This window comes from Eulemur rufifrons, chromosome 7 (assembly GCF_041146395.1).
Source record: "Eulemur rufifrons isolate Redbay chromosome 7, OSU_ERuf_1, whole genome shotgun sequence".
NCBI classification, from domain to species: Eukaryota; Metazoa; Chordata; class Mammalia; order Primates; family Lemuridae; genus Eulemur; species Eulemur rufifrons.
In genome coordinates this window covers 155,013,976-155,038,141 of record NC_090989.1, presented here as the reverse complement: position 1 = coordinate 155,038,141, position 24,166 = coordinate 155,013,976, and the positions used below count along the sequence as shown (strand labels likewise).

Sequence of the window (24,166 nt, the reverse complement as noted above, 5' to 3'; positions counted from 1 at the left end):
CGACGCGCGCGGGCCGGGGCGGGGCCGTCCTGGCAGATTTAGGACCAGGTGTTGCGCAGCGGGCCGCGACCGCTGCAGTACGTCCGCCACACCACTGGGGGCCAGCGCTGTCGGACCGAGGAGTCCGAGCCAGAAACAGAGAGATACCGAGCCAGGAGGAGCGAGGACGCAGAACTTCCCAGAGACCGGCGTCAACATGTCAGTACCACCCCTTCCCCACGCGCTGTCTGTGCGTCCTCCCCGCGCGTGCGGTCCCCAAGTGGCCATGCAACCTTGCACGCCCTCCCTGCGTCGGTCATTCCCACCCAGAGCATGCCGAGCCACGCCTACCCAGAGAAGCAAGATTTCGAAGCTCCATCCCCAAAAGCTCCATGGCCTATGTCCACTAAGGGGGAGGGGGAAACCAAGGCCCGGGGACACGGGGCGGCCCCTCTCTGAGCACCCGGAGCCTCGCCACGCCCATAGTGGGTGGGGTCGGCACTGAAGGGGTTAAGTCCGCCAGGCAGCCTGGGGCTCCAGGCCTAGGGGCGGATCTTGGGGCTTCCTCCTTTCAGACCTAGAGGTGCGGCTGATGCAGGTGAGGGGCTTATAGCTCTGTGAATGGGATGTCGTGTGAGGGGAGGGGGCTGCCTGTTACTGACCAGTGTTGAATGGGCCTCAAGCTCAGGGGAGGTTGGGAAGGGGACCTAGGAGGCCCCCTCTGGAGCAGGTGAGCAGAGGGGTAGGACCCAGCTGGCCGCCCACCACAGAAATCTCCCCCGCCCTTGGGCATAGACCCTTCTGCAAGCAAGACCTTGGTTAAAGTGGGCAAACAGTAGGATTTGGGCACAGGAGGTCTGGGCCCCCAACCTCGTGGCCGTTGGACTCCCCTGTGGATATAGGAAGGAAGCTGTGGTCTTTATCTAGGGTGGCTGCGAAACTCAGGCCAGTGGAGAACCAGGCCTGCAAAGGCAACACTGCTGTGTGACTGGGCCAGGCCTAGTGCTGGTGCTGCTGGGGCCCCATCTGAGGGGACAGTTGGGTCCATACCCAAAGTGTCCTGAGGTGGGAGAATTGCGGACCGGGGCATGGGCTCTGTGCCCCTGGCAGAGAAGGCAGTCAAAGGAGGGGAAAACTGAGCCTCCTGGGTGGGTAAGTGGGGCTCCAGTACTGATGAGGTGGTGGGCATGGCCCAGGTGGTTGAAAAGGTCCGGAGCTGGAGGAGAGTTGGAATGTAGGGAGAAGAAAGGGACAGGGGAACTTCTGGGGGCAGTGTTTCCTCTGAAGGGAACCTTGCGGGGGTTTAAACAGGGGATGTAGTGTCTGGTTTGCATGTTCTATCTGAAGCCATAGTGATGGACTACTAGAGACAGGATGGCCAACAAGTAAGCTGGGTTGGCTGTCTTGGCACAGTGAGGTCCTGGGGAGGACAACTTTGTAGCCAGAGCAGGCTGGGGCCAGGACTCCTGGGTTCTGCCCCAGCCTTCAGCAGCTTATTGTCGCCCTCAGCCTCTCTCCAACATGGGGCAGGACACCTGAATCCATCTCCCCTGCTCTCTCGTATCCCCGGTATAGGGTATCGATCTCTTCCAGGTCACCTGTGCCATCAGGTGAGTGTGGGACAAGGTACAGCCCACCACTCACCAGTTTCAGTATGCATGGCCCCCTTGTGCTCTGCCAGCCCTCCTTGCCCCAACCCATCTTCCCTCCTGGCACAGCCCACCATGGCTGTTATCTACAGGAGGAGAGCCCTTGTGGTCTGAGGAGATACCACTGCCTGGAGACTGTGCTCTTAACCTCCAGCCTGGTGCTGAGCTACCTGCAACCTAGTAGGAGGTGACCTTGACTCCCAGCCTGCCTCATCTGAGCCTGGATCCTACATGTAGGCAAGAGCCGACTCTGAGCCCTGGCCCAGCCAAGCTGACCCCTGCCCTAGCACCTACGCACTGGATGGAGGTGATCCTGAATGCCAGCCCAGCTGAGCTGCCTCTGGATCTGGCATGCCAGCCAGAGTTGACCCTGAGATCCAGCCTGACCAAGCTAACCCTGGATCCCACACGTCAGCCAGAGCTGACCCTGAGCCCCTGGCTAGCTGAGCTGACCCTGGATTCTACACGGCAACCAGAGATGACCCTCAGACCTGGCCTGGCTAAGCTTAACCTCGATCCTGAAACCCAGCCAGAGGAGACCCCAGCCCCCAACCTGGCTGAGTTGACCCTGGAGCCTGTGCACTGCCGACCGGAGCTCCTGGATGCTTGTGCCGATCTCATCAATGAGCAGTGGCCCCGCAGCCGCGCCTCCCGCCTACACTCCTTGGGCCAGTCCTCAGATGCCTTCCCCCTCTGCCTGATGCTGCTGAGCACCCCACACATGCCCAAAGCAGCACCCATTGTGGTGGGCCATGCCCGCCTCTCACGGGTGATGGACAGGCCCCAGAGCCTTTTAGTGGAGACAGTGGTGGTGGCCCGGGCCCTGAGGGGCCGTGGCTTTGGCCGCCAACTCATGGAGGGCCTGGAGGTCTTTGCTCGGGCCCGGGGCTTCCGCAGACTACACCTCACCACCCATGACCAGATGCAGTTCTATGCCCACCTGGGCTACCAGCTGGGTGAGCCTGTGCAGGGCTTGGTCTTCACCAGCCGACGGCTGCCCACCACCCTGCTCAGTGCCTTTCCCAGGGCCCCTTCTCCCCGGCCACCGTGCAAGGCCCCAAACCTGACGGCCCAAGTTGCCCCAAGGGGCCCCAAGGGGCCTCCATTGCCACCACCCCCTCCCCTGCCTGAGCCCCTGACCACCTCACCCCCAACTCCATCATGGAACCCTCCAAAAAGCCTGCTAGAGACACAATACAAAGACCTGAAGGGATGCCCCATATTCTGGATGGAGAAAGACATCTGAGGGCCACCCAAGGCAAGGGACTGCTATTCTGGGTCAGTGGACTGCCTGGGACAGTACTGGCCTCAGCCCCCTGGCCATACCTCAGCCCCTAGCCCCTGGGGGGCAGCTTTAGCCTAGGGGTGTTTCCTGGGTACCAGTGGGTCCAGGAGGTAGCTCCATAGCTCTGGCTCAGAGCCATCAGTGTGGCTGAATAAAGGCTTCTGTTGGGTGTGGCTGTGACAGTTTATTTGTTGACCCCCACCCTCACCTCTCAGGTCCCCTATTCCTGCAGAAGCCCCAGATCTACCTTCACCCTGGGGCCACTGATGAGAGGACACCTGTCTTTTGCCCCTCTCACCCTGCCAGGCCCAGGGGACTGAGTGGCTGTTCTCTTCCCTGTTCACTCATTACCATTCCTTGAGCACCTACTATGTGTCAAGCTCTGGATGGGGGTAGGCAATGGCGAACTAGACAGGTAGGGTCTCCACCCAAAGGAACAGATAGGGAGACAAGCAGGCATACAGTAGCAGGGTCCATGCCAGGACAAGGGAGGTACAGAGGCTTCAGGAGCCCAAATGTCTTCACTCCACCTAGTGATCCAGGTGACCTCCCAGGGTAGATGATGTCATCACAGAGATTTGAATGCTGAGTAGGAACTAAGCCAGGCAGGCAAGGCAGTAGGAGCTGAGTATTCTTGGGGCAGGGAACAAGATGGGCACAGGAAAGAAGGGGACTTGTGACAGCTGTGGGTGGGTGAGGTATCAGAGGTCACAGTGGTATCCTGACAGATGGAGAACATAGGAGGGAAGCTGTTGGGATGTGGCTGCTCTGAGATTCCTATGAGACCCCTGGGGAACCATGATTTCGCCAGCCCCCCATCCTTATGGGGAAGAGCTGGGGGAGCTTTCCCAACTTTCCTTGCTGTGTGGAAGGTGTGGCCATGGCCATGGCCTCTAAGCTCAAACCCCCTCTCTCCTGCAGGTTGCCATCCCTGGGGTGTGACCATGCAGCTAGGCCCAGCCCTGGTACTGGGGGTGGCCCTGTGCCTGGGGCATGGCCAGCCCCTGCTGAAGGTCCCTGAACGCCCCTTCACCGTGCTATGGAATGTACCCTCAGCCCGCTGTAAGGCTCGATTTGGTGTGCACCTGCCACTCAATGCCCTGGGCATCATAGCCAATCATGGCCAGCATTTCTATGGCCAGAACATCACCATCTTCTACAAGAACCGTCTCGGCCTGTATCCCTACCTTGGGCCTAGGGGCACAGCTCACAATGGGGGCATCCCCCAGGCTGTACCCCTTGACCGCCACCTGGCACGGGCTGCCTACCAGATCTACCACAGCCTGCAACCCAGCTTTGCTGGCCTGGCAGTGCTAGACTGGGAGGAGTGGTATCCACTCTGGGCTGGGAACTGGGGCCGCCGCCGAGCCTATCAGGCAGCTTCCTGGACTTGGGCACAACAAGTGTTCCCCGACCTGGACCCTCAAGAACAGCTCCACAAGGCTCATACTGGCTTTGAGCAGGCGGCACGTGCACTGATGGAAAAAACGCTGCGGCTGGGCCAGGCACTGCGGCCCCATGGGCTCTGGGGCTTCTATCGCTACCCAGCCTGTGGCAATGGCTGGCGTGGTATGGCTTCCAACTACACGGGCCGCTGCCGCGCAGCCACCCTTGCCCGCAACACCCGACTGCATTGGCTCTGGGCTGCCTCCAATGCCCTCTTCCCTAGCATCTACCTTCCACCCAGACTGCCACCTGCCCACCACCAGGCCTTTGTCCGACACCGCCTGGAGGAAGCCTTCCGTGTGGCCCTTGCTGGGCACCCACATCCCCTGCCTGTCCTGGCCTACGCCCGCCTAACACACCACACCTCTGGGAGGTTCCTGTCCCAGGTAAGTGGAAGCCGCGGTCTAGGGATCTGAGTTGGGAGGCATGGCCTTGTCCTAGGAAGGTCTGAAGAGAGGACCTGGCCCAGTGGGATTTGAGGGGGAGGTCCTGGGGGTTCTGAGGGTAAGGACCTTCCTGAAACATCTGACAAGAAGGGCATGGCCCTGGGAGATCTTGAGGAGTAAGGCAAGACCCAGCCTTTGGACCTCTGATCTGAAGGGAGACATTCTGAGTGGAGGCCTGAGCAGCCAGTCAAGAGGTTCAGTACAGAGGAGCCCGACCCTAGAGGTAGAATCAGATCATGGCAGTGAACCAGAAGAGTCTCTAGAAGATGAAGGTGGGCCTACATGGATGTGGCCCACCTAATCCTGGCTTAGCAGCTCTCTGCCTCCAGGATGACCTCGTGCAGACCATTGGTGTGAGTGCAGCACTGGGCGTGACCGGCGTGGTGCTCTGGGGGGACCTGAGCTTCTCCACCTCTGAGGTGATCATTGCCCCCTTCAGCCTGTCATGCAGCACATGCTGGGATCACAGGGTGGAGGAGAGGCATGGCAAGGCCATAGAGCAGGAGCATTGACAGCCCTTCCCTTCTCCTCAGAAGAAGTGCTGGCAACTCCATGACTACCTGGTGGGCACCCTGGGCCCATATGTGATCAACACAACCAGGGCAGCCATGGCCTGCAGTCACCAGCGGTGCCACGGCCATGGGCGCTGTGCCCGGAGAGACCCAGGACAGATGGAAGCCTTTCTGCACCTACAGCCAGATGGCAGCTTTGGAGATTGGAAGTCATTCAGCTGCCGCTGTTACTGGGGCTGGGCTGGCCCTACCTGCCAAGAGCACAGGCCTGGGCCTAAGGAAGCAGCATAAAGCCACGAGTCCCTACCCTGCTTCCTCTTTTCCCTGCTGCCACTTTCCTAGTCCTGGAGCAACTATGTCCCACTCTTGCTCTATTCAGCTTACAGGCAGTCCTCCCAAGCACACACTCCACTTCCATCGTGCTTCCCTTGGGACCCCTGAGGGGTAGAAAGGACCAGAAAAAAACACTTATAAAACCAGAGGCCTGGCCGGGCACGGTGGCTCACGCCTGTAATCCTAGCACTCTTGGGAGGCCGAGGCGGGTGGATCGTTTGAGCTCAGGAGTTCGAGACCAGCCTGAGCAAGAGCGAGACCCCATCTCTACTAAAAAACAGAAAGAAATTATATGGACAACTAAAAATATATGTAGACAAAATTAGCCGGGCATGGTGGCACATGCCTGTAGTCCCAGCTACTCGGGAGGCTGAGGCAGAAGGATTGCTTGAGCCCAGGAGTTTGAGGTTGCTGTGAGCTAGGCTGATGCCAGGGCACTCTAGCCAGGGCAACAGAGTGAGATTCCGTCTCAAAAAAAAAAAAAAAAAAAAACAGAGGCCCTCTAAGAACATCTGACTCCTCATGACAAGGAAGCAGCCTAGGGGGAGTCAGGTTCCAGTTAGTTAGGGTTGCCAGCCCTGGGCTTTGTGCCTACACCTCACTGGGTCCATTCATAGATCTGTCCAGGGGTAAATGTGCCCCAGGAAGAACTTGGGGAAGGTCTGTAAGTGCTGAGTTGTCTGTACTCTGCTTTAATCATAAAGTAACTTTTTCTTTCACTACCTGAGGTTTGGCTGTTCCCTCTGTTCTACCAAGCCCGAAGCTCTTCCCGTGGTCCTCAGACCCAGGCAGTCCCATAGGCCCTGTCGCGAGTGCCCTGCTACAAGTGTCCTAAGACGCTGGTCCAGCGGTGGTGCTCCGGAGAGGGAAGCTTCAAAGTTAACGACTATGCACTTGTGAAAGACGCAGGGCGGGGTGGGGGACCGCACAGGGCATTGTGGGTGCATAGTTCGGCTAGAGCGTCGTTGGCTTGTGGGTCCCAGGAGTAGACTACAGTTCCCGTGGTGCTCTACGCCCAGCGGTGATCCGTGCGCGCAGCCCCCTGGGAATAGTAGTTTTGGCCGCGTGGATGCGGGTCTGAACCGCATAGCCGGGAACTCGCCTTCCCGGCTACCCGTTTGGCAGGGCGGGGGGCCTCGCGAAGATGGTGGCGCGCGCGGCGTGTGGCTCCCGTCGTCTGGCCAAGTCCCAGCGCAGCGCACCGGCCGGCGTCTGGCTGGTCTGGAGCCCCCACCCGCCGGGTCCCTGACCCTCCGCCCTCTGCGCCCCGCCCGTGACCAGTTCCTGGCATGCCTCGCGCCCGTAAGGGCCACGCGCCCCGCAAGGGCGGCCAGCGCCGTGGAGGAGGTGAGTTGGGAGCCGGGGGGCAGCTGATGAGGGCTGAGCGGGGCCCTGCGTGGGTCCCCGTCAGTGTCCCCGAGGACCCTAGGGTGGTGAACCTCCTCTCGACCAGTCGGCGCAGCTTCCCAGAACTCTACTGAGGCAGGCACGTGCCCCAGCAAGCATCTGCCACGTGTGCGCCCAACTTGAACTTGCTGCCAGCTGCCTGCCGGGCGCCCATGCTCCCAGCAGTGACCCGGCCAGCCCCTCTGGGCTTCTGTTTCTCCATTGCTTTTCCAGTCCAGTTGCCTACTTGGGTGGACAAACCCACCGGACAGAGCAGAAAGCCAGTTCCCTCGCCAAACCCTGATCCTTTACTGGACTGGATAAGGAAGTTGGTGGGAGGCATGCCTTGCTCCAGAGAACAGAGGGAGGGGGCGATTGGGAAGCTACAGGATTGGGGCCTTGGTGGGCCTGGCCGCAGAAGGTGTGTGAGTATCCTAGAGCCTGAGGCTTGGGACTGCTTATCAGCGTCTACCAGGACCCTGTCCTGGTGCAGTAAACACATATGTTTATGCTGCTGGGATGGGATGCCTGCTTGGCACAGCTTTAAACTGGCCACCACCCTCGCGCGGTTTGGGTGGGGGCATATCTGATAGGGTATGGAACATGTTCACTTAATGTTGTCAGCCCCAGACTTAGGAACCAGAGAGGCCCCAGGTTAGAGGCTTCTGGGTGAGTCCTAAGAAGGTGGAGAAGAGAGCACCATGCAGAGAGAACAAGTTGTGCAAAGGTTGGGCAGCTGGAGGGGCCACAGCACAGTGGAGCAAATGAGGGAACACTGGGCTGCTCTGGCAGGTAGGATAGTAGGAGAAGAGGTGAGCAGAGGCCAGTGTGTGGGCTGGACTTTGTCCTGTAGGCAAGGGGTGTAAGTAGTTCTGAGAAATAGAGCCAGCCTGGTGATCATAACCTGTCCAGAGCACTGCCACAGCAGCCACCCTTGCCAAAGTCAGCCCTTGGCCCTGGACAGATCCCACCCACAGAAGTGCTCCAGCCCTACGGACCCTCATACTCACTTGTGTTCACCTATTTTCAGGGACTCGTGCAGTCAGGGGCCACTTTATTTCTTGCTCTTCCCAGGGTCTGGGGGAGCCTGTGTGTCCACCCAGGGCTGAAGGCCCAGCCTAGGGATGACCTGGCAGGCTTGGTTTGCAGTACCTCCCTGAGGCCAGAGCCTGATGCCATCAACAGAGAGACCTCTTTCCATATTTATATTTTCTGCTGCTTCCTGGCTCCAGTCCCCCCAGTCAGCCCCTCTGCTGCCCGCCTCAGCTTTGGTTTTTTCATCTCAGAGAGGTGGCAGTATTACGTCTTATGGGGTCATGAGGTTGAGCGAGGGAACTCTGCCATCCCTCATCAATGGAGGCAGGTTGAGTACCCCATTCTACTCTTCTCAGGTGCCCGGAGCAGTGCCAAAGCTGACTCAGGTTCCAGTGAGGATGAGGCAGCCAGTGAGGCCCGCAGCACCACCAGTGAATGCCCCAGCCTTCTCAGCGCCACGGCTGAGGACAGCCTTGGTGAGAGCGGGTAGCAGTTTGGCAGGGACTTGGTGAGGGCTCCTTTGAGTGAGGGCAAGAAGCAGTGCTGACCAGCTGGCCTTGCAGGGGGGGATGTCGTGGATGAGCAGGGCCAGCAGGAAGACCTCGAGGAAAAGCTGAAGGAGTATGTGGACTGCCTCACAGACAAGAGGTACCCCTGGCTGCCAGCCAACTCCTACACCCAGGTCCCTGCTCAGCCCACACCAAGTGTGACCAAGGGAGGGCTGACCTATATGACCCTTCCTTCTCCACCCCTCAGTGCCAAGACCCGGCAAGGTGCTCTGGAGAGCCTGCGCCTGGCCCTGGCGTCCCGCCTACTCCCTGACTTCTTGCTAGAGCGCCGCCTCACACTGGCCGATGCCCTGGAAAAGTGCCTCAAGAAAGGTTGGACCCAGGGGCGTGTGGGAGACTTAAACTGGGCAGGTGCTGACCCTTGTTGCACGTGCTGACTTGAAAGCATCCCACAGGGAAGGGTGAGGAACAGGCCCTGGCTGCTGCCGTGCTAGGCCTGCTCTGCGTGCAGCTGGGCCCTGGACCCAAAGGCGAGGAGCTGTTCCACAGCCTGCAGCCTCTGCTGGTCTCTGTGCTCAGTGACAGCACAGCTAGCCCTGCTGCCCGGCTCCACGTGAGTGTCCTCATGAAACCCTTCCCTTACCTTATCCCTCAGCAGGCTGGTGGGTTCCACCTGCTTTCAGGCTTCCCTACTTTGAGGGGTGGGTAGGCCCCATGGCTGGGAACCTGGCCACACCCCTTGACCATGGCCTGGCCTTGTCCTCACAACAGTGTGCTTCTGCTCTTGGCTTGGGCTGCTACGTGGCTGCTGCTGACATCCAGGTGAGTGAGTGGCCTTTGGGCACAGGTGGTAGAGCACCTAGGCCCATAGCTCTGCCCCTGAGCCACTCCCCTGCCTCCCTGTGCTCCTAGGACCTGGTCTCTTGTCTTGCCTGCTTAGAAAGTGTTTTCAGCCGGTCCTGTGGTGTGGGTGGCTCTTCAGTTCCAGTGGTCCCTGCCAGCCTGCATGGCCTGCTCTGTGCTGCACTGCAGGCCTGGGCATTGCTGCTCACCATCTGTCCCAGCACCCACATCAGCCACATCCTTGACAGGTACGGGCTGCTGCCCAGGGGGAGGAGGAGGGGCATCTCAAAGAGGCCCCCAACCCACACATGTAGCTCAGCCTGCCCCTTCCCTAGGCAGCTGCCCCAGCTGCCCCAGCTCTTGTCCAGTGAAAGTGTGAACCTGCGGATCGCTGCCGGCGAAACCATCGCACTGCTCTTTGAGCTCGCCCGGGACCTTGAGGTTTGAGGGACAGCGGTGGGGTGGGGTCCCTGCTAATATCACCTGCCCATCCCGGGCCGGGTCCAGGGAATGCTGCAGAAAACAGAATGGCCTTGGGTCATTATGCAGTGGAGGTGGCCCCAACACAGACTCACATGCTAGGTGCTATGATGGGGGCCCTGAGTAGGGGTGTCCCTGGCCAGGCAGAGGCCAAGGAGGGGTTCAGAGGGACCAGGCAGAGAAGGGCTCTCAGTGAAAGGAGGGGTTTGGGCAGCCCCATGTTGAGAGCTAGCAGAGCTCAAGCTTTTGCCAGACACCCTCCATCGCTCCCACTATAGGAGGACTTCATTTACGAGGACATGGAGGCCCTCTGCAGTGCCTTGCGCACTCTGGCCACTGACAGCAACAAGTACCGTGCCAAGGCTGACCGCCGGCGCCAGCGGTCTACTTTCCGCGCTGTGCTGCACTTTGTTGAGGTGAGAATCTATGTGTGCTAGGGAGAGTGCCTCTCTAGGCATAGCAGCCAAGCCCAGTCACTTGGGCCCCTCTACCTTGCAGGGCGGTGAATGCGAGGAAGAGACAGTCCGCTTTGGGGTTGAGGCGCTCTACATGGACAGCTGGGCTCGGCACAGGATCTACGCTGCCTTCAAGGAAGTGCTGGGTTCGGGCATGCACCACCACCTCCAGGTGGGGAGAAGGACAGGGAGGGGGCACTTGGCTTGGCTGCTTCGGGCTGGCCGGAGCTTACTGTCCTTTTTGTCCCCAGAACAACGAGCTACTGCGTGACATCTTTGGCCTGGGCCCAGTGCTGGTGTTGGATGCCACTACACTGAAGGCCTGCAAAATTCCACGATTTGAGAAGGTTTGCACCCTTAGGCACCTTTGTCTTCCCTCCATTCCCCTGTTTCCTGGAGGCCTGGAGCTCTGCGGGGGCTTCCCCCTTCCCAGCTCACCAGGTCATCCCTCGTTGCACCCCCCAGCACCTGTACAATGCTGCTGCCTTCAAAGCCCGGACCAAGGCTCGCAGCCGTGTGCGGGACAAGCGGGCAGACATCCTGTGAAGCAGGACCAGCTGAAGAGAAGACAGACTAGCCACACCCTTGCCCGTATTTTTAACAGAAGACAGTGCAACTGGTCTCTGCCAGAAATTGTAGCTTTATTTTTTTAATGACAAAACCAAAAACAGACATGGAGTGGGTGGCTGGAGGCCAGGACACTTGGGACCCTGGCCCTTTGTCCCTGCACTCAGCCCTGTGGCCTCTTGCTGCCCTGTCTCAGGCTGGGCCAAATGTGGCCCAGGGCTGTGGGGCAGAGAGTAGGGGGGCTGTCCCTTCCTCTTCTTTCTCAGGCTTTGCTCCCCTGGGATGACCCACTTCCTTGGGGGAGATGGCATCTAGACAAATGCCACCACAGCAGCTGGGGAGGCAAGGCTACCTGGAATGAATTTGTGTGCTGATTTTTAAAGATTATTATGCATAATTAAACAGAATGCTCAGCCTTCTGTGGTCTTGACTCCTGGGTATCTATCTCTGTCTACCCTCCTTCCCCACCCACCCTAGGCTTGGGCCCAGCTGGGTCTTCCTCCATCTCACCTTTGTCCTCCAAGGCAGTCTCCCTAAGTGGCCCCTCTCCCCCTACGCAGAGCCCAGCCTGTCTTTGAGAACTGAGGCTGGTCTCCCACCGGGAGGCCTGGCAGAGTTTGGGAGACAGCTGGGCGGGGGGGCTATTTCTACACTTCTGAACCTGCCATCTGGGGATGCCAGGCCACAGGAGGAGCCAGGAGGCTAGTGCCCCTTCCCTTGACCTTGGGCCACCTAAAGCAAAGCCTGGCGACCAGAAGTCTTGGCTAGGCCTGGCTTGAAGAGGGCAGGAGAGTCAGGCAGCTGTGGAGTCACATCAGGTTCTTGATCAAAAGTTTCAAAGGAAGTAGTGTAGATGAGGCCAGTGGCCACTTTATCCCCACCCCCACACATAGTCCTCCAGGCCCCAGGTCAAAGTGGCATCTCAGCTGGGTGCTCGGGCCTCGCTGGAGTTGAGCCTCCGCAGCTGGCTGAGGCTGGCCAGGCGAAGTTTGAGTAGTGTCTCCTCCTGGGTGTGCAATGTGTGTGCCAGGATGCGCAGGGATTCACTCTGCAGCACTGCAAATGGGTAGGCAGGGGTGGGAGATCGTCAGTCCATGCCATCCCACAAGCTCCCCCCACCCAGCCCAGCACCCAGGGTTGCCCACAACCTGCCCCCCCCCCACTGCCTTCATTGCTGCAGCATCTGCACTTGCTCCTTCCAACCGCACAGAAGGGCTTCCCAGTCTCCACTACCTAGCCCTCTTCCACCGGTGCCGTCATCCCTACCACTCAGGTAGACGGCCAGGATGGCGAGCGCCAGGCAAGTGAGCACCAGCAGCGCGAGCAGCAGCAGGAAGCACCCCCTGCCATACACAGGGCTGCAGCTGGCTTGGGCACACAGTGACGGTGGCAAAATACCCAGGAGCTCGTCCCACGGCCGTGCCTCTTCAGTCAGATAGGGGTGCAGTGAGCCTGCAGGGTGGAGGAGATGTCAGGAGGGCAGCAGGTGTGCCCACTTTTGTCCCCACAGCACCTCCATTCTACCTCCCTGCTCCCCTCACCTCCACTGTGTAGGTCACTGATGGACTCCACCTGATGCAGGTGCACCTCCTGCACGTGGTTAGGGGCCAGTGGCCTCCTGCTGCTCTGGTTTGGCATCCTCGGTGCCATGGTATCTGCAGGGGCAGCACGGGGCTGATTCAGCTGAGGTGAGTCACCCTCTTCCTTCTCCCAGCTGGCTTCAGGTAGCAGGGACTTGGGGAGGACGGGGATAGTGGGGCATTTGGCTCCAAATCCCCCAAAAACTGACCAGGAATGACCCTTGATTTGGATCCACAACAGGAGGTACACCTGATTGATTTCCTTCCAAGCCCTTCAAGGACTTTCAGGCATTCCTCTGCCAGCTCATTTCTAACAAATAGTTGCAACCCACAGCACCTGGAATTCAGTCCTGCCTCTGTTACCGTCAGTTTTCCCTGCAGACCCTGTGAGTTAGTCATTAGGCTACACCCAATGCCTCGTGGCTTCTCTTCCCGGGTAGAAAGAGCCCCATGCTAGCCATTGTGGTTCCCTCCCAGCCTGGGTTCTGTGTCCCTTAATATATGCACCGTGATTCTGCGTGCTTCTGCTTTCACTCAACAGCTCTGCTGGAGACCCTTCTTTGTTTTGCACACCTCTGCAGCTTCTCCCTGCCTGCAGCTCTTTGAGGCCACCTGGGCATTAATAACCTCAAGGACATCCACCATTGAGTATGGAGGTTTTCCTCAATTTCCCAATAGTTATTATGGCAATTCCCAGAAGTGGAATTATTGGATCCAAGAGCAGGGATTTGTTTTTTGAGACAGAGTCTTGCTCTGTTGCCGAGACTAGAGTGCCGTGGCATCAAGCCTAGCTCACAGCAACCTCAAACTCCTGGGCTCAAGCAATCCTCCACCCTCAGCCTCCCCAGTAGCTAGGACTACAGGCACATGTAACCATGCCTGGTTAATTTTTTTATTTTTATTTCTTCTATTTTTGGTTGCCCGGCTAATTTTTTTTCTATTTTTAGTAGAGATGGGGTCCCTTGCTCAGGCTGGTCTCGAACTCCTGAGCTCAAATGATTCTCCCACCTCGGCCTCCCAGAGTGCTAGGATTACGGGCGTGAGCCACCATGCCCAGCCAGGGATTTTTTTTTTTTTTTTAAGCTATTATCTGCTGGGCGCGAGTTCGAGACCAGCCTGAGCAAGAACGAGACCAGCCTGAGCAAGAACGAGACCAGCCTAAGCAAGAGCGAGACGCTGTCTCTACTAAAAATAGAAAGAAATTAGCTAGACAACTAAAAATATATAGAAAAAATTAGCCGGGCATGGTGGTGCATGCCTGTAGTCCCAGCTACTTGGGAGGCTGAGGCAGGAGGATTGCTCGAGCCCAGGAGTTTGAGGTTGCTGTGAGCTAGGCTAACGTCACGGCACTCTAGCCTGGGCAATAGAGCAAGACTCTGTCTCAAAAAAAAAAAATAAAAGCTATTATCAAATTGTCCTCCAGAAAGGCTGTCCATGGCCCCCAACAGGGTACCACATTGCCACCATTAGGCATCCCCATTGAAAATACATATTTATATGTAAGCATGCACACACATATATTTGCTAATTTGAGAGATGAGAAATGGCTTTTCTTTTTTATTGATTTGATTGGGTTTCTTTGTCTAGAGAGGCTGAGCAATATATGTGTGGCTTCTTAATTATCCATTCACAGCCTCTACCCATTTAGTCACTGCTCTGTGTACTTTTCTTGTGATCTTAATTATTTATTTTCAGAAGCATCGGAGCATTTTGTGATTTCTAAACATTAATTATATTATCTTCTGGTTGTTCTTTGATTTGATTTTTTTAAACTCTTGGTCCCATAAGAGCACCAGATGCCCCCTGGAAGCTGGATAACAAAGTACAGGAGGGCAGTGGGGGGGGACACCTCCTGATAGGTGCAAGGGGGACCTTGTACTCCCTGGGTCTGTCCCTCTCAGGACAGTTACTTATCTTCATGATTTACTTGAAACTTCCCCTTGACATGCTCAAAAGCAAGTAAAACAGGTGCTGCCAGTCATTACATCTGGGTGGTGGGTTAAAGGTCATATTAAATTCCCTCTTTGCACTTGCTGTGCTTTACCCACACTTTCTAAATTGAATGTCGATTCTGTTGGTTACAGGAAATATACACAGTAAATGTTGTCAAGACCCCAAAAGAAAGCAAACATTTCCCCCTACCAGGGGTCAGGCCAAGCTGGGTTGTGAGCTATAAGCTGGGGCCATGGAACAGTTGGTCCTGCATCCTGGCCAGCACTGGAGCTGTAGCTTCCTGGATTCCTGTTGCTCTGGCCCTTTGAGCCTCACTACTTCTTACGTGCAGTGGAGCAGTTAGGTGAGTGGCCACCAAGCTCTTGACTAGCTGAGTCTCAGTCTGACCAGGCCAAAGGGATATTTAGACCCAAGTTGGCCTCTGGCCTATCCACTGCCCAGTTCCTGGGCCAGGTACCCGGATGCTTCCTGGAACCACTGCCCACCCCCAATCCCAGCTTCTTCCCTGAACTGGCCATGCAGCTGCCTGGATGCCCACACCCACCTGGGCACAGCCTGTGATTGACCCACCGGGGTAGCTTCCCCAATCCCTCCCTGCTGTGTCCAGCAGGGGAAAGTGAAGCAGGCCCTGAGGTGGGGAGGGGTTTCAGGCACAGCAAGCTCTTCCTCCATGCACGGGGGTAGCTCCCTTTACTAGAGTTTGGACATGAAAATTGATAACTGGTCAAGACAGAGGTCAGTGGGACAGAGGATGGGTCTCTGCAGGGTCCACAGAGTCACAGGACTGGGGTCTTACCCTCCCTTATGGTCACCCTCTCCTACCTTCTTGGGTCTCCTCAGGCATGGCAAGTGGTGGGCAATCGGGGCCAGTGAGGGCGTCCAGTGGCAGGATTGAACAAAGGCAGCAGTGGCTCCTCTGAGAGCTTGGGGAAGGCCTGGCTGCCTCACAGCCTGGGCCTAAAATAGGCCTGAGCTCAGCCCACTGGGCTATATTTAGAGGGGGCAGCTCTCAGCCATGGGAAGGGGCAGAGTGACCCACGTGGGCCATCCTGGACTATCTACCTGGTGATGGTACCCAGCCAAGAGCATGCTTCCACTAGCACATGTGCCCAGAGGCCTTCTTGGGGAATCACACCCCAATACGAACAGAGGACTTGAGGCCTCCATCTGGAATAGCCACTTCAGGCTCAGTTCCAGCAGGGCCCCACCTGGCAGCCAAGACATACAAGGGGATCCTGTGCATCTACTCAGCCACCCCTCCTCCCCCGCAGACACCTACCCATAGGCCAGTCAACTCTCCTTTCAGCAAACACGGGACAAGCACCCACCCACCACTGTGTGTGACCTGCCGGGAGCACAGGTTGGAGGTGGTGGATAACAAGAGCCCAGTGCCATGAGAGGGCTTTGACAGCTCCACAAGTGGGCAGACACAGCACCCGTGCAACCCAGTCTGTCTGGGTTAGAGACTGGTACTTCTATTACTAAGCTCACAACCTTAAAGGAAAAGGATCGTCTTTCTCGGGCCTCAGTTTGCTCATCTGTAAAATGGAAATAACAGTGATTCTTCCCTGGCAAGTACACTGAGAACAGAGATAAAACCATGTGTCTGAAGCACTTAGCACAATTCGTGGCTTTGGTCCTTCTCTGCTCTCTCCAAGAGGGCATATAGGTCACACAAGGTCATGTGAGGACTCCGTATCACTATTTACCCTTGAAGGGACGAGGTAGTCCAGGTTCAGGCCTTCCCTCTGTGGTTGGGCCCTTGTGTCCCTCCTTCCCAACTAGAGCAAAGCCAGACTGGGCTTTCTTCCTAAAATATCCCAAACATATCACTCCCCTGCACTACACTGGCCTCCCTGATGTTCCTCAAACTTGGCAAACTGTTCCCACCTCAGTGTCTGTTGCCCTCCTGGAATGCTCTGTTCCCAGATATTCCTGTGGCTGGCTCCTTGTCATTTCAGTTCAAGTGTCATTCCTTCAGTGAGGCCTTCTGCTCACATTCTTTTCCATAGCACTTAGCCCTTAAATTGTATTGTGCAGAATGTACTGTGCATGTCAGCATTCCCAAAGGCCCTGGAGAACCCACTCAGTCATGTAGAAACCCCCTTTAATCCTCACCACAGCAACCTTGGGCGGGAGAAACTCAGGCCCTGAGACTGCTAGGAAGGTGCCCAAGACCACAGAGCAAGGCACCTAGCGGTTGTCTGCTGGGGCCATTCCAGCTTCTGCTGATAATGTGTTTATTGCATTACTTTAGTACAGGCGGCCTGCCTCACCCCGCCCCCAGCAACCCAGCCTGTTCACAGCTTCCTGCTCACTGCCTAAGGAAGGGGTCTGTCCCCAAGGGTGGGCACTCTGGGCACCTCCCAGGCCCTGGTGCTTCAATTGCTCTGAAGCCCGGCTTCTCTGTCCCCTCCCTCCTGGCTGGACCCTGCACCCAGCCTGGGCCGCCCTTCCCGGGGCTACATTCAAGGGTTATCCTGTTAATAAATAAGCCCACGCGGCTGCCCTAAGGCCAGGGCCTGTCACTTGGTGTCTCTGTCTTCCAGGGACCCCAATGTGCCCGGCCCCAACCCATACGTCTGCCCAGGGTTTGTCTGCTCCTCTCCTGCCTGGTCCCCGGCGTGGGGACAGCCGGGTCACCAGTGAGCTACGCTGCGCGGCCCCCGCTCAGCGCGCGGCTCAGGGGCGTGCGTCCGCCGGTTGCGGCCCTTCCTCCGCGACTCTGGGGGCGGTGGGCGCAGCACAGGCTGAGGGCGGCACATGCGCAGGGAGTTCGCGCCGCCACCGCCGCCCGGCTCCACCAGCTGCAGAAAGTCCCGGTACCAGAGTTTGGGGCCTGGTGGTGCGGCGGGCGCAGCCTCCTCGGCCCGTGCCAGCCGTTCGGCCTGCGCAGCACTCAGCACGTGCAGCGCCAGGCGACGCAGCGGCTGGGAAAAGCCCTGCTCGACCGCCGCGCACAGATAAACGCCCGAGTCCCGGCGTCGCAGTCCGCGCAGCAGTAGCCCACGCGCGGTGCGCTCGGCGCGCTCCTCTGACAGCACCTGCGGGCGGGGGACAGCATGAAGCCGGGGCGTCGGGACAGGGAACAGGAATTTCCGCCCCGAGCAAGGGACAGAAGAAGCAAAGGGTCAATGGGAGCCGAGGGGAAACGGGAAAGGGACGCCCGCAGGGGCACCTTTGAAGGTTGGGTGCGCTGGGGCTAGTGGTCTTTAAGTGAATATTGGAACCCGGGCGAGGTTTACCTGAAGTGGGGGAGCGGGTCAGGGACTCAGTGGGCGGGTCGAGGGCGGGTCTTCTCCCAAATGTGGGGTGGGGGAGGCGGGTAGGAGCCTGGTTGGACAGAATGAGGCCTCACCAGGATATGGAGTGCAGATAAGGGACCAAACTGGACGTAAGGGGTCTGGCTGGGCGGGTCCTCATTGGGTAGGACCTAACTAGACGTGAGGTGAAGGCCAAGGGCTTCAATAGGCAGGGCAGGACCTCTCTTGGATGTAGGCGGGACAGGGCCTGGTTGGCAAGGGCGGGGCAACGCTTACCTGGGTGTGGGCCGTCTCCCCTGCGCGCTGGAAGGTCCACTCCATGTGCGCCTGCAGCGAACGGGGCTCACATTCCAGAAAGACGCTGCCGCCCTCTACGCCAAACACCTTCCGCTCCAGCAACGCGGGACGAGATGAGTCTTGGGGCGGGGAGAATGTCAGATTCACGCAAGGCAGGGCAGGTGGGGCATCTTCAGGGGCTGACGGTGGGGGCAGATGGGGCACTCACCCCCGGAGCACAGCAAACTGGGGTCGCCATTCCTTACGTCTTGCCGTCGGAACCGCCTGGGAGAACATTGGATCCTCGTGAGCCCTTCTTCTTTCAGGCCGGGGTAGAAAAAGACCCTTCGTTTCCCTCCTGGTGGCCCGACCCCAACCCCACCCACCTCTTGGCACTGGGCTGGAAGCGGGTGCACGCGACTCCGTCCCAGGCACAGTAGGGGTCTCGCGCCAGACAGCATTCAGCGCAGGCGCGGCCGTGAGCAGCGCAGCGGTGCAACGAGATCTGGGCCACTGCGCTCCGCGAGGCTACATACAGCTGGTGCTAGGGGGCATGAGGGGCTCTGGGCTGACCGAGGGGGGCCCCACGCCGCTTCCCATGGGTCAGGGATCCCTTCTCCCACTTGACAGGTGAGAATACTGAAGTCTCACTCAGGTCACACAGTCTAGCAAAGGCAGGGCCCAATACTCAAGCCTCGGAGCCGTGAACTACCAAGAGGGGCGAGAGGGTTGGGACGCCCTGGGCACAAGCTCAGTCCATCCCACCCCCACCCCCATCCTTCTGGTCACTCACCCTCTTGGAGGAGATTTGCATGCTGGTGACTGCAGCTGAGTCCTGAGAGGGAGGAGGGGCACCAGGGTCAGGGCTTAGTGGGGTGGGGGGACCCCGGGCGACAGAGGCCAGGCCTCACCTCAAACACCTGGAGCTCCTCCAGGAGCAGCCCCTCGGCGTTAGGTCTGCCACCGTTGGGGACTGAGATCACCTTCAGCACTGTGCCGGCGTCTGCAGGGGCGAGAAGGGGAAATGACCATTTGTGTTCGCTGACAGCTAGGGCTGGGGTCTCCTTGCCTCCCAGGCCTCCACTCTCAGCATGGTTGGGTCAAGGTGAAAAGTGTGGGTTGAACAATCAGGGCAGCATCCTGAAGTTGGGGCCACAGCCCAGGTAAAGACGTGCAGATGGGCCTGAGAAGGGAGAGCTTCCCCTTCCAGGCCAAGGAGCCTAGGTGGAATCTCGTGGGTCTGAGTGGTCGTGCAGAGCCCCTGACCTGTGCCAATGAAGAGGACATCATAGTGTCCGTCAGCGGCTGCCACCCGGTCTGCAGCAATTTGGGTGAAGGTGTACCCGGCTCCCACTTGTAGGAAGAGAGGGCGCCCCCCAATGGGCAGGACCGAGTTGTACATGAGGGGGTGGTTCCGAGCAAACTGGATGACGTCGTCTGGGAAGTCCTTGGTGGAACTGAAGGTGCCAAAGGTCTTGCTGGGGCACTGGAGGTGGGGGAGAGGCACAGCAGGGATATAGTTATGGGGGCTTGGAAGGCAGCCCTCCATGCCGGCCTCTGGGAACATGAAGGGGGAAGGGGACAGAACCCTGCCCTGGGAGTTTAGAAGAGGAGACCAGCCTTGCCCTGGGAAGTCTCAGGGGGGAATCTGGTCTTCTCCTGAGGATCCTGTCTGATGATAGCGACCTTTTCCCACCCATAACAAAAGGAAGAAGCCACATTCACCGATAAGACCCCGGGCCATGTTCTTCACCCTTGAGGCTTTAAAGTGTATTATGGCAGGAGTCCCCAGGCTACGCACCATGCCAGGCCGCGGGTAGGGGACACGACCCTGGTATGACACCCATTGGTGCATAGGGCCCTCCTTGTGCGCAAAGGGTCCCAGGAAGGCCCGGCGCACGTCGTTCATGCTGTACACGCACACCGCGGAGCCCTGGAAGATGCCGCTGTAGGCACAGAGGACAGCGGAGTGAAGGGGCCTGTGGAGCCCAGCTGGCTCCGCCCCGGCGCTCCCAGTGTCCCTCCCCTCACCTGGACGTGGAGAAGACGGCATAGAGCAGCGGGGTCAGGCGGTCCCGCGACGACAGCAGGAACACGTCCTCTGCGGGGGAAGGGGTCTAGTTAGGGGAAGGAGCTCCCAGAATCTGTACCCCTGCCCCCTTTCCTGGTGCCATCGTCCACCCCCGACTCCGACACTCACGGAGCTGGTCCAAGTGGGTGTCGCCCTCGATGCCTGGCACCGAGCACACTAGCCGCGCCTTCAGGAACGTCGTCCATTTGTTGACCAGGCTGCGCTGGCCGCCAACGTCGTTCTGCCAGGACGATCCGAGAGGATGAGGGCGGGACCCGGGCGGGCAAAAGGGCGGGAGTGGGGTCGCCGAGTGTGGCCCAGGGACTCCTCACCCGGCAGATCTGGCCAACGCGGGACACGGACAGGCGTCCCATTGCCGGTGCCGCCTCCACAGCTGACTCACGAAAGAAGAAGTAGATTTTGTCGTCGTCCGGGTTCTCGCTCTCGGGGATCCAGAAGACCTTGACAAACTTGGGCTCTGGCCCAAGCAGGAAGCGTAGGGTCAGCGAGTTCTAGCACCGCTCCCCCGACACGGGATCCCACGTGCTGCCTCCCCTTCTCCTTGCGCAGGCTGCCGCACCCCAGGGCAGCATATGACCCGGCCCCCCAGGACCGAGTTGGGTCAGCGCCGACTGAATCCAAAAGATCAGGGCCTGCGATGCAAAATGCAGCCACGAGGGGGCAGCAGAGACCATGGCTACTTGGGCACGCAGGGGAAGACCAGCCGGCGTCTGACCTTGCCCCTTCCCCAGGCCTGTGGGCCAGAGAGAGAGGGAGATGGAGTATCTGGTTTCACCTTCACTCAGGAATCTTCCTCCCTAGCAGAACCGGATGCTCTCTGCTCCCGCTTCAAATCTTTCTGCTGGGTCCCCTTGCCCTTAGAATAAACTATTCCAGCCCCAGACAGTCCAGGCATCTTATCATTATGACCTTATCATAAATATAGGTCACCCCATAGAAGTATTGGTGTCCAGCATGTCGCTCCTTGGGTCTGTTCCTTTGCTTGTTCCTGCATCCAGGCCTTTGCACTAGTTGTGCCCTCTGCCTGGGATGCTCTTCCCTCACTTCTGTAGACTGGCTCTCTTGTGCTGTGGGAATTCGCTCATAACCTCCCCTCCGCAGCGTGGCTTCCTCCACTGCCCACCCTATCTCCTTTTGCCCTCCTCTCTGGTCTCACACTGGCCTCATGGCCATTGGAATTGGTCTTATCATGTATTTGTTCTGAGATGTGTGAACTCAAAGAGGGCACAGGTCATACTTGTCTTGTCTGTCCCTGTGACTCCAGTGCCTGGCGCAAGGCTTGATTATGGCGAGTGCTTGGTGAGACCTGGCTGTGTTCATTGCTCACTTACTTGATGGGCCTTGCTTGGCATGGGCCCTGTGGGAGGGTGACGGCCCCCTCCCACCAGCCCCACCAGCCTCTCACCGTTGAGCCAGCGGGAATCATGTGGCTCTGTTCGGAGACTCGGACGCTGGCCCAGGCTGCGAAAGATGGTAAAGTCCCGGCCCATGAGGTCTGCGGCCACCCCTGAGTATAGCTCCTCCCCTGCAGACAGGGCAAGGGCCACTCAGCCAAGCTGAGGGATCTTGGGGTAGGAGGACCTGGGCAGCTCTGGAGCTCTCAGGGAGTCAGTGAGGCTATGGGGGATCCCCAGAGTCTCAGGGTCTTGGGACTTTGTGAGGCTCTAGCATTTCTAAGGGGTACTAGGAGTTCTGTTGGGGTCCCAGCCTTTGGACTCACCCACCAGCACGGAGGCAGCCCGATGCCTGGGGTCGTAGGGACTCTTCCCTTTGCCATCCTCTAGCTTTTGCAGGTCCAGCTGGAGCACAGGCTCCTGGGAGGTGGGGGGAGTTGTTATTTCCAGGCCCTTCCTACCCTCCCAACTGCCCTCCCTGCCTAGATCTGGCCTTACCTCCAGCCGGTGGCCCACCAACACAAACGCACAGGTTGGGTGGAAGGCCCCTGTACCGCAGGCCAGCAAGTGGGTGCGGTTGTAGGCATGCAGCAACTTCACGAAGTTCATGCACTCAGTCTAGTGGGCAGGCAGGGGCAGGGGCAGTGAGGCTTCCCCCGGGGAGGCGGCTTTAAGGGGTCCCAGCTCACCAGTAGCAGCCCCACTCATTCCTCTCTTCTGTATTGCACTAGACAAGTGCTAACATGGGCTACAGGGACCTGGGTGCACTTGATGACAGCCCAGTCCAGCCCTCACCAGGGTGGGTGCATGGGGAGGCACAGGCATGCACTGCCCCCATGACTCAGAGGCCCCCAAGAAAAATAACATGAGCCCCCACCCTGACTCACCACCTCCAGACCTTAGCCACCTCGACCTCCCTGCCCTCATCCCAGCCAGAACAGGCAGTCCTCTGTTTTAGCGCTGCCCTGTCTCTGGGGTGAGGGCTGACCCTCCCCACTCCAGCCCCTGCAGCCGACACTCACACCAATGTCCTTCCCTGCCCAGTTGCACTCCTCTCGCCATTCCACAGGGGCCGGCCAGGCCAGCTATAGGGGGGAGGGGGGACAGGTCAAGGACTTGAGATGTTCACTATCTTGGGGGACTTTCCACACAGGGGGCCCATTCCCCTGGGTCTCTCCAGGCAGTCGGGAGTGGGGTCCAAGGGCTCTTTCCCTGGGCAGTGCTGAGGGTAGGGGTCCCTCGCACCTTCTTGGCCCGCTTGCTAATGTTGTCCAGGCTGAGGGAGGCCACGTGGTTCTCGGCCCCCACAAATAGGCGTCCACGCTCCTCATCCACCAGCAAGGCTTCGTAGCAGCAGGTCCGCTCCAGCCTGAAGGTCCGTAGACCATGCCAGGCCTGGAGTTCTGCAGGGTGGGGACACCAACAAGGACTCACCAGCTATCCTGGAAGCTTCCCCCTGGCCCTGCCTGGTTTTCTCTCTATAGGCCAAGGTTGTATACTTAGGACCTGGCCCACACATGTGAGTTTATAATGTGTGTGAATTTACACATGTGTGAGTTTACACACGTGCAAAGACAGGCCCACCCAGGTACATGTGTGGAGCTGCCAGGGTGGGCAGTGCACCCCCATGAAGGGGAAAGCAGGTTGAACTTGGGCGTGCTCTGGCAAGCAGTGTCTCTGGGCAGGCACACTGGGAGTCCAGGCCTATGGACACCAGAGTTCTGGGGGAAGCTGAGCATGCAGGGATGGCCAGAACCCCAACCTCAAATAGTCAGGCTGAGGTTTCCTTCCCTGCCACCCCAACACCAGCTTAAGCTCAGTGGACTTGCCTACCCAGTGCCACTGTGTAGTAACCACCCTCCTTTGCAGGGGGCATAAGAAGGGGGCTCTGATGGCCCTCAAACCTCGACATCCCTGTTGCTCTGCTGAAGGAGTATGGCCTGATTGGGGGTACCGGATGGGACAGAGACAATATCTGTTGCTATGGGGACAGGAGGGGTCTTCGTGGGAAAACACAAGGAGAATGTGGGCAGACAAGTTGGGGGCTGAAGCCAGGACAGGGTTAAATGGAGATGGCCTAAGGGTGCCTCTGATCCAACAAGGGTCCGGTGATACGCACACACCCGAGGCAGCAGCCACCACACAGCCCCCCTGTCCACACTGGGCCTCTTTCCTGCCCACCCCAAGCTGGGCCCTCCTGCCTGCCAGGTGCACCTACCTTGGAAGGAGAGCCGAAGGCGTGGGGGACTGGGGGTGGCACTCCCCAGCCCTGCTGCCCAGAACAGGACCAGGCCTGGGATCATGGCGGCAGCCCCGGCCCGCCCCATCCCTGCAGCTCAGGGCGCTCAGGGTTCAGCGGGTGTGTGCGGAGGAGCCTTGAGCTGCCCTGGACTCTGCCCTGGGATCTGGAAGAGAAGGAGTCGGCAGCTAGGGCGGGAGGCTAAGGGGGGAGTCCCCAGGGATCAGATTACAGCCCCTAGGGAAAAGAGGCTGGGGGGTCGCATTCCGCTTCCGAGCCCTCCCCTCGCCCTCCCCTAGGAGGGTGCCCCGCCTGGCCACAATCACAGACACACCCACGCCCAGCACACCCTCAGGGTCACCCTGCACTGGCAGGCTCCCGCCCCACCACGTCACCCTCCCCACTAACCTCCCCTCCCGCATACACACTCACAGACATTAATTC

At 58.7% G+C, this 24,166-nt stretch overlaps 5 protein-coding genes across 10 annotated transcripts; 3 read left to right on the top strand and 2 right to left on the bottom strand.

Annotated features, from left to right (window-relative positions):
• The first annotated feature begins 160 nt into the window (after positions 1-160).
• HYAL3 (hyaluronidase 3) lies at positions 161-5,683 on the top strand. Of its 2 annotated transcripts, none has more exons than XM_069475748.1 (4): positions 161-198; positions 3,835-4,745; positions 5,135-5,224; positions 5,339-5,683. In XM_069475748.1, exons 2-4 carry the CDS (start codon positions 3,858-3,860, stop codon positions 5,606-5,608), a joined length of 1,248 nt encoding a protein of 415 aa, XP_069331849.1. In that variant the 5' UTR covers positions 161-198; positions 3,835-3,857; the 3' UTR covers positions 5,609-5,683. The 2 variants fall into 2 exon arrangements, with proteins under 2 accessions (XP_069331849.1, XP_069331848.1); XM_069475747.1 differs by having other exon boundaries at positions 165-577.
• On the top strand, positions 1,869-3,057 carry NAA80 (N-alpha-acetyltransferase 80, NatH catalytic subunit). Of its 2 annotated transcripts, XM_069475750.1 has the most exons (2): positions 1,869-1,991; positions 2,061-3,057. In XM_069475750.1, the coding sequence occupies exons 1-2, from the start codon at positions 1,930-1,932 to the stop codon at positions 2,872-2,874; spliced, it is 876 nt and encodes a 291-aa protein (XP_069331851.1). In that variant the 5' UTR covers positions 1,869-1,929; the 3' UTR covers positions 2,875-3,057. The 2 variants fall into 2 exon arrangements, with proteins under 2 accessions (XP_069331851.1, XP_069331850.1); XM_069475749.1 differs by having other exon boundaries at positions 1,869-3,057.
• A 100-nt stretch (positions 5,684-5,783) lies between the features above and the next one.
• IFRD2 (interferon related developmental regulator 2) lies at positions 5,784-11,341 on the top strand. 2 transcript variants are annotated; one of them, XM_069475746.1, is made up of 12 exons: positions 5,784-6,997; positions 8,428-8,547; positions 8,635-8,719; positions 8,828-8,952; positions 9,036-9,193; positions 9,352-9,402; positions 9,493-9,671; positions 9,759-9,864; positions 10,182-10,319; positions 10,402-10,530; positions 10,610-10,705; positions 10,824-11,341. In XM_069475746.1, the coding sequence occupies exons 1-12, from the start codon at positions 6,940-6,942 to the stop codon at positions 10,902-10,904; spliced, it is 1,326 nt and encodes a 441-aa protein (XP_069331847.1). In that variant the 5' UTR covers positions 5,784-6,939; the 3' UTR covers positions 10,905-11,341. The 2 variants fall into 2 exon arrangements, with proteins under 2 accessions (XP_069331847.1, XP_069331846.1); XM_069475745.1 differs by lacking the exon at positions 5,784-6,997 and adding an exon at positions 7,015-8,326.
• Positions 11,342-11,847: 506 nt separating this feature from the next.
• LSMEM2 (leucine rich single-pass membrane protein 2) lies at positions 11,848-15,741 on the bottom strand. Its single transcript, XM_069472042.1, has 5 exons — positions 15,738-15,741; positions 15,281-15,409; positions 12,467-12,580; positions 12,192-12,377; positions 11,848-11,981 (listed from the first exon to the last, which is right to left on the bottom strand). The coding sequence occupies exons 1-5, from the start codon at positions 15,739-15,741 to the stop codon at positions 11,848-11,850; spliced, it is 567 nt and encodes a 188-aa protein (XP_069328143.1).
• Positions 15,742-16,656: 915 nt separating this feature from the next.
• Positions 16,657-23,888, bottom strand: SEMA3B (semaphorin 3B). Of its 3 annotated transcripts, none has more exons than XM_069475744.1 (17): positions 23,702-23,888; positions 22,729-22,886; positions 22,506-22,568; positions 21,982-22,101; positions 21,810-21,903; positions 21,495-21,614; positions 20,401-20,546; positions 20,198-20,309; positions 20,029-20,114; positions 19,799-19,943; positions 19,264-19,483; positions 18,909-19,000; positions 18,791-18,832; positions 18,384-18,541; positions 18,227-18,282; positions 17,998-18,137; positions 16,657-17,502 (listed from the first exon to the last, which is right to left on the bottom strand). In XM_069475744.1, exons 10-17 carry the CDS (start codon positions 19,904-19,906, stop codon positions 17,098-17,100), a joined length of 1,221 nt encoding a protein of 406 aa, XP_069331845.1. In that variant the 5' UTR covers positions 19,907-19,943; positions 20,029-20,114; positions 20,198-20,309; positions 20,401-20,546; positions 21,495-21,614; positions 21,810-21,903; positions 21,982-22,101; positions 22,506-22,568; positions 22,729-22,886; positions 23,702-23,888; the 3' UTR covers positions 16,657-17,097. The 3 variants fall into 3 exon arrangements, with proteins under 3 accessions (XP_069331845.1, XP_069331844.1, XP_069331843.1); XM_069475743.1 differs by having other exon boundaries at positions 20,029-20,098; positions 23,702-23,810; XM_069475742.1 differs by having other exon boundaries at positions 20,029-20,098; positions 21,810-21,957; positions 22,006-22,101; positions 23,702-23,810.
• Positions 23,889-24,166: the final 278 nt, after the last annotated feature.